Source organism: Octopus bimaculoides, chromosome 17 (genome assembly GCF_001194135.2).
Source record: "Octopus bimaculoides isolate UCB-OBI-ISO-001 chromosome 17, ASM119413v2, whole genome shotgun sequence".
Lineage (NCBI taxonomy): Eukaryota > Metazoa > Mollusca > Cephalopoda > Octopoda > Octopodidae > Octopus > Octopus bimaculoides.
In genome coordinates, this window is record NC_068997.1 from 26643441 (window position 1) to 26651841 (window position 8401).

Below are 8401 nucleotides of genomic sequence, written 5' to 3' on the forward strand. Positions count from 1 at the left end.
AAGGGGGAGTTTGTGTCAAAAAAGAAAAAAAAATTTTTTTTTAAGGGTGCTTTTTTTGGTGGGGGCGGGCAGAAGTCTTGCTCAATGGACACTAACTGACGATGATGATGATACACACACATACACACATTATGTATTACAAATAAAAGAAATAATACAATAAATATAGTGAAATTTAATAGGAAAACACCAGTTGACTCATTCTGTTACTTTGTTATATGACTACACTGTATGTAGAAAGAAAATCATTGAATGAACAGCTGTTTCCATATACAGATCCACATGCATGCATATGTGCATATATATGAAAACAGCTGTTTGGATGGAAAGATGGATTGATGGGGATATCAATGTGTGAATGTTCATCAGGGTATGGTACAAAAAAAAAAAAAACTCTAAACGAAAGAATTCAATGCTGTGATGCAGAGTAATGTATGACTTGTTCGTAATTATGTTGACAAATGTACAAACTTATTTTAGTCCTTAAGGAAATTTTGAAAAACTATCAAATCTCTTTGAGAGACAAAACAAATAGATAAACAAATGAACATACTAATAAACAAATAAATGTCTTTGCATGCTGGTTCTATGTAAAAAGCATCTGTCCCAGTGCCACATACAAAGCACCTATGTCAGTGCCACATAAAATGCATCAAGGCTGGTGCCATGTAAAAAAAAAAGCACCTGTGCTAGGGTCACATAACAGAGTACCCATGCCGGCACTGCACCTGTAACCAGCACTGAGTAAAACAGCACCCATGCCAGTGCCACATAGACCAGCACCTGTACTGGCACTGCTTAAAAAAACACCCAATACACTCTGTAAAGTGGTTGGTGTTAGGAAGGGTATCCAGCCAATCAAATCATACCAAAACAGACAACTGGAACCTGGTGCAGCCCTCTGTCAAATCGTGGAATCCATGCATGGGAAACTGATGTTGAATGATGATGATGAGCTATGTAACAACAAATTTTAAATCAACACTTACGGTCATCACTTCTGCGCACCCGAATCTTCTCCCTGGCAGAAGTGACCATATCATGTAAAGTCACGCTTTGCTGTATGAGACAAAAAAAGAGAGAGAGAGAGAGAGAGTGAGAAGAAGGTTAGTTTATTATAAAATTAAAAACAACAAAAGACAGGAATTTTCAAGAAACTATGAAGATAATACAAACTTATGAAGGAAAAAAAACCCTTTGACAATACCCACCCCCATCACTCAACTGATTTGCTCGCAGTATATGACTGGAGCTCTGTTTACTGACCCTAGTAAAAGACGGAATTTGCATTGAGGCAGATTTTCAACAGTTGGATGCTACTCACAAGACTTTGGTTGGCTCAGGGCTATAGTAAAATATACGTGTGCAAAGTACTTCACAGTGGAACTGAACCAGAAATCATGTGGTTGGGAAGCAAACTCCTTAACCACACAACACTACACATACATCTTTTTAGCATTCAAAGAATCCAAAGCAAATAAATGAGAGAGACAGGCTTCTTTCAGTTTCCGTCTACCAAATCCACTCACAAGGCTTTGGTCGGGTCAAAGCTATAGTAGAAGACACTTGCCCAAGGTGCTACACCGTAGGACTGAACCCAGAACCATTTAGTTGGGAAGTAAGTTTCTTACCACACAACCACTCCTGTATGTATGTATGTGTGCATGTATGTATTATTCTTAAACAAGAATATTATTGGCAGTGACTTCAAAATTTCAGCTAGCTCACCCATTGTCAGACTAATGCATTAAAGTTAATCTTGGCTTAATATAGTCTCTCTTGAGTTAAAAATCTTCCTTGAGTATGTGGGTTTGAGTGGAGAGGTAGCTGGGTTGTAAGGCAGTTTGCAATAGAGAGGTGTTTAGGAGATATTCTTATTGATTACATTTGTGGTTATATGTTTTGCTTAGAATATATATGTACATAGAATTTTGTAGATAGGTGTGTATATTCAAGTGTGTCACATTCAGGTCATGGGATTGTCTTTTAGCGGTTCACAAAAAGGACGTAGGTAGGGCTAACATGTGACAGTAGTTTTAGTTGTTGTTGGTTATATTGGATTTAATAATTAGCTTTGACAATGTAAGGATCAAATGTTCTATGTTCAGTGCAGTATTTAAAAACTCAGTAATTGGGTGTGTCAAATTTTTTGTAATGGAAAATTTTGAAGGTTCACAAAAGAATGTAAGTAGGTAAGTACAAAAGTATAGAGTAACCTATCAGATTAATGTAAAATTGCTTTTATTACAACTGATCATACAAACATTAGTGTGTGTGTGTGTGTGTGTGTGTGGTCCACGATTATACAAAAACACACAAAAACAGGTGAAAGAACAACAAACAGAGTGTAATAAATGCTCAGAAAAATGGAAGTCCTTAAAGTTTTGAGCTTATGCTCTTCTACAGAGAGGAATGAGGAAAGAAAACAGATGGAGAGAGAGAAAAAATGGAGAGAGAAATGTCTGAATTAATGGTTTATATATATATATATCATGTGGATGAGATATTCCCCACACATCAGCTACAAACTCATCATTCACTGAGTAAATAAAAACAAAAAAAACAGTGCGACTCAGACAGAGAAATGGATGTGCTTACTTTGTGGGTTTCATACAATGAGATGCTTATGGACACACAGGAAATAAAGAAGATACAACCAGCATAGTAATAATAGACATCGACAGCCCAGAGAATGATGCTGGCTATTTGGAAGATGTAAAATGGATTGAGAATCTGCAAAATAATTAACAGATAATTAATTAACATTCGACAAATATGATGTGATATAATTGAAAAAAAAGCAAAAATATTTTTCTTTTGTTATTTTATTCATTTTTTCCAAGATTCCCTAAATAAGTGGAAAGTATTTTTTTTTTTAAGGATCTCTTTTCAAACTGCAAACACTCAATTGTGAAGAGTGAAACTTTTATTCAGGTAGGCAGACTGAGGTAAGGAGATTTTATATGCTATACACAATTGACATATGACAATTGTGGCAAGTTTTGAACACATGAACATGGAGTGAGTAGTCCAGTATCTTAACCACACAACTATTGTAAGGTTTGAACACCTGACCATTGAGTTAGTAATTCAGGACATTAACCACACAGCTATTGCATCTATAGCAAGGTTTGAACACCTGACCATGGAGTCAGTAATCCAGTACTTTAACCATATAGCTATTGTGTCTATAGTAAGGTTTGAACACATGACCATGGAGTTATTAGCTCAGGACCTTAACCACGCAGCTATTGTATCTACAGTAAGGATTGAACATATGACCAGGGAGTCAGCAGTCCAGTACCTTAACCACATGGCTATTGGTCTAAAAAAATATGAAAGTATATACCTGGTGCAACAATGTGCAGCAGCATGCAACAATATGGAACACATTTAATTCAAGCCAGTGAAGGAGCTCCTTTACAATGGCACAACTAGCTAGAAATAACAGCCAAATCTCCCTCAAATCAAAGCCTACTGTTTAAAAAAAATTCACATTGAATAATGCAGTCACAGCTATGTAAAAATAGATCGCATGGTCACAACTAGAACATCTCTGATCAATAGATCAATATACTTTCTGAATAGCTTGATGTGGGATGGTCACAGCTGGATCGCCTTTGATCATAAAACTGCTCAATCAAAGGTTGACTTGGGCCTAAACAACATTAAAGGGCAAAATGAATTATGTAGCCCAAGGTATACTGTCTCTGAATAAAATGACAGAATGAAGGTGGTTAGAACACAGATCTGCTCTTAAGAAGCTGACCAAAAGAAAAACAAGATGCCTTTTTTTTGTTGTTGTTTTGTTTTGCTTTTTCCAGAAATTTATTCTTTCATTGTTTTGTTTATTTCAATCAATGGATCGTTACCATACTGGAGCACTGCCTTGAAAGATTTAGTACTTATTCCTTTTAGGTCTGGTATTATTCTGTTCGGTTACTTTTGCTGAACTGCTAAGTTACAGGGATGTAAACAAACTAACACCAGTTGCCAAGCATTGAAAGACAGGGACACACACACACGCGCGCACATACATATTCATGTAAATTCATGTTCAACATGGTCGAATGCAGTCAGACATGAGAAGACTTTCCATTGCAGAGATAGTTTTGAAAGAAAAAAATCTCCTCTTTGCTATGTGTGAAAACACAAGATGGACTGTGAATGATGCATGCATTATTGTGTTGTTTCACTTTATCAGCTGTGAACACCAAATCTGTCATTTACAGCTCAATAACACTAGGCTAGGCTTCCACACAGTTTCCAGCAATCATATTCATTTACAAGATATTGGTCAGCCCAGGACTATAGTAGAAGACACTTGCCCCCCACGGTGCTGCACAGAAAGACTGAACCTGAAACCATGTGGTTGCAAAGCAAACTTCTTAATCACACAGCTGGTCCTGGGCTTTCTGAAAGATTTTCACCATCATCATCATCATCTTCATATCATCAATATTTAACAACCATTTTCCATGCTAGAATGAGTTGGATGGCTTGACAGGAACTTCACCAGGTTCCATAGTCTGTTTTGGCTTGGTTTCTACAACTGGATGCCTTTCCTAACACCAACCACTTTACAGAGTGTACTGGGTGCTTTTTACATGGCACCAGCACCCACATCTATGTTTTTTACATGGCACCTTAGTTTTGATATTTGAAAAAATATATTTGGAAAAAGAAAATCCTAAAGAAAGTTGAAAAAAGAAGCAATCTTACCTCATATATAAGAAGTTTCCAGTAAGACTTCACTTCAATGATGATGTCATTACTTCCATAGATCTGACGTCTGTTAAATAAAGAAATAAATAAAAAAAAGAAATGTAAGGTAACCTACAAATGCCATAACGGAAGGGTGACAATGTCGTTGGCATGATAGAGTTTGAACCATTGAAGCTTCAATCTGCAGATCAGTCATTGTCAAAGAAACTGTTAGGTTAAATTTTCAGTGGGTACTACTCATTTACTCGTTTCAGTCATTAGACTGGCCAAGCTGTGACACCAACCTTAATAGTTATTAACATTGGATACTAATTTATTCAAGCTTTATGTCTTGAAGTCACAAAGTTATGATTTCAACATAGAGGAACACAACAGTACATACTGGTAAATAAAAACACCCTCAGGGACATATATGCATCAATGCACACACTCATGCACACATATAATAATAATGATAATAATAATAATAATAATAATAATAATAATAATAATCCTTTCTATTATAGGCACAAGGCCTGAAATTTTGTGGGAAATGGCTAGATTACATCAATTCCAGTACTAAACTGGTATTTTGTTTTATTGATCTCAAAAGATGAAAGCAAAGTTGATCTTGTGCTGACAATTCTGCCAGCTTGCTGTCTTAATAGTAACATTACTACTACTAATAATAATGGTTTCAAATTTTGGCATTAGGCCAGATATTGTAGTGGGAGGAGGAGTTAGTTGATTACATCAACCCAAGTACTTAACTGGTACTTACATTATTGACCCCAAAAGGATGAAAGGCAAAAATCAACCTCAGCTGAATTTGAAGTCTCAACATAAAGAGCAAGAAGAAATATCACAAAGCATTTTGTCTGAGTTGAGGACTCTACCAGCTCAATGTGTTGTTCATCTTGATATGAGGTCACCATGTTGTGCACATATGGTTGTGATGCATGTGCTTGGTGTAGCCTTATCTGACAGGTAATCATGATGGATGTATTGGGTTTCAAATATTTGTACCTCAGTGTCACTTTGATGGCATGCACTGCTCTCTCACTCAATAATAATAATGATATATGAGAATGGTGGAAAACTTACTTTTGTGCTTGTACGTCTTTGCTGAGTCCATGGAAATCTTCTAGGAGTGATTTACAATAAATGTTGGTGGAAAGATCTCTGGAGAATGGCAGAAAATAATGGTAAATATTAAAGTAAGCAAAATAAAAAAAATTACATTTTCAAGTATGTATGTATGTGTGTATGTATGTATGTATGAACGCACGCACGCACGCATGCATGTATGTCTTTAATACTCGTCTTTAATACTCAGCCTATTTATAAGGACAATGAAGTAGTACAAACATTATTTTGCTCAATGTTAAATTCTATCATAAGATCAGCTTCATTTCATAAACATTCATTGACAAGGAAACACAGATTGGAATTTTCAAAATTTCCACCATTAAAATTGAAATTTATTCATCATAATCCTCATCATCATTTAATGTCCATTTCACATACTGGCATGGATTGGATGGTTCAAACCAAAGGATTGCACTAAGCAAGCTCCAGTGTCTATTTTCGAGGGGCTTCTACAGCTAGATGTCCTTCTTAATGCTAACCACTTTACAGAGTGTACTGAGTGTTTTTTACATGGCACTGGTACTTTAAGTGGCACCAAAAAAAGAAAAAACTTAATTTGAAAATATTTTTGAAATTTGAATTCTAATAAATTTTTTTATAAATTAATTTTTTTTTATAAATAAACGGGAAATATTTTTGAAATTTAAATTCTAATGAATTTTTTTAAAATAATTTTGTTTTCTTCAAGACAAAATTTCAAAGAGATTTCAAATTTCAATTATAGATCCTATCATTCCACCAATTCCTAATCATATGGAATCAGATGTTTGATCAATATACAATTTCAAAAACATGAAAGCATTTTTTGTTTCTTTATTTTTTAAAACTGAACTAAAATTTGATTTACAATATAAAAGAAAAAAAAATCCAAGAAAGAAGGTGGGGATAATAAATTCTATCATAAACTAAAAAAAATTCTTCAAATATTTTAGAAAAGACAAGTAATATTTTCTTCGGTGATATCTAGCTTCTTTATCACAAAAATGGTTTTGGTGCCAAGTTTGGTAGCCAGCTGTAGAGAAAGCTATTTTGAATAAATGTTGTGGGAGGAGATGTTTGTATGTGTGTTTTATACAAGTGAAAGGCAGTGTGAGGGAAGAAATATTTTTTTATCATTTATTATTATTATTATTATTATTATTACTATTGGCAAATTGACAGCATTGTTAATACACTGGACAAAATTCTTAATGGTATTTCATCCGCTTTTCAAATTCCACCAGGGTCAACTTAGCCTTTTATCCATTCGGATTTGATAAAAGAAGTGCCAGTTGAGCACAAGGATTGACGTGATCAATTAGCACCTTCCCCAGAAATTTCAGGCATTTGTGTGTGTGTGTGTGTGTGTGTGTGTGTGTGTGTGTCTCTTTCTCTCTCTCTCTTTGTTTAGACATCATATAATGCTTGTAAATGAGCATCATTGTCATACAAGTGAGATTGCTCGTTTCCGGTGCACCATGAAAAATATGCCTGAATAAGGGAAATATTATCTAGCTTTCAAACAGGTGAAGGTTGATGAGAGGAAGAGCATCTGGTTGTAGAAAATCTGCCTTAATAAATGCCATGCAATTTATGCAAACATGAAAATGTGGACATTAAAAATGGTTATGATGATGATGGCAGATGCAACAAATAATTTTTATATAAAGGATTTTGTATTAGTATGATATAAAGAGAAGGAAAGTTGTTTTGTTTTTTTGTTTGTTTATTTCCCCCCCCCCCTCTGCCACCCTAATTTTTTGACTTTGGAAAGATAAATGGAAGATAAAAAGAAAGAAAACACAAAGAAAATAGCTGTATGAAAGCATGCATCAACTATAACCATGCCAATGCATACATAAACATGTACATACATACGACCATACACAAGTACATACACGTGTAATTTATATATTTTATACAATAAATTGTAAACAATTTTTACTTACTCCAGTCTTTTAAAAGACTGCAACCTGATGTCCCAAATATATCTGACATATTGGTAATCAAAATATCTGAGAGACCATTCCTACAAAAGACAAAATTAATATATGTTAGATATGAAGATTTATGCAGATACATGAAGGTCTTTCAGACTCACCCACCCCTCGTTAGTTGTAATTAAAAAAAAGAGGAATAAAGAAACATTGTATTGTTAAGAATGAGAAACAAACAAATTCAAAAACCAAATCTTCGGTTGCACAAACATTGCAAATAATAACAACAATGAAGATAATGATTTTTAACATAGGCATAAAGTCATATATTTTATGGGGAGGGTCATAGAGGATTAGACTAACTTTGTTACTAAGTTTTAATTATTAGGTTGTTCCGAAAATAATGGCCGCCCTAAGTGTTGCAACAGTGGAGGACAAACAGACACAAAGACACACACACAAATATATATATATATATAATTATTTAAAATTATAATACAGGGTATCAAGAGATACCACCACGCTGAAAAAATAGCAGTCAAATCCTGACTCTAAAACCACAATAAATGTCCGCATGGCACGATTAGCGAAGACGAAGACCAAATGAACCATGGTTCATTTGGTCTTCGTCT

At 34.6% G+C, this 8401-nt stretch overlaps 1 protein-coding gene across 1 annotated transcript in view; it reads right to left on the reverse strand.

Annotated features, from left to right (window-relative positions):
- LOC106878470 (polyamine-transporting ATPase 13A3) overlaps positions 1-8401 on the reverse strand; it is an 84883-nt gene that overhangs the window by 39750 nt on the left and 36732 nt on the right. The window contains exons 7-11 of the mRNA XM_052974130.1: positions 7782-7861; positions 5809-5886; positions 4723-4792; positions 2599-2733; positions 990-1059 (exon numbers count right to left, since the gene is read on the reverse strand). Of these exons, the coding sequence (XP_052830090.1) occupies positions 990-1059; positions 2599-2733; positions 4723-4792; positions 5809-5886; positions 7782-7861 (433 nt within the window). The remainder of the gene's footprint in view (positions 1-989; positions 1060-2598; positions 2734-4722; positions 4793-5808; positions 5887-7781; positions 7862-8401) is intronic.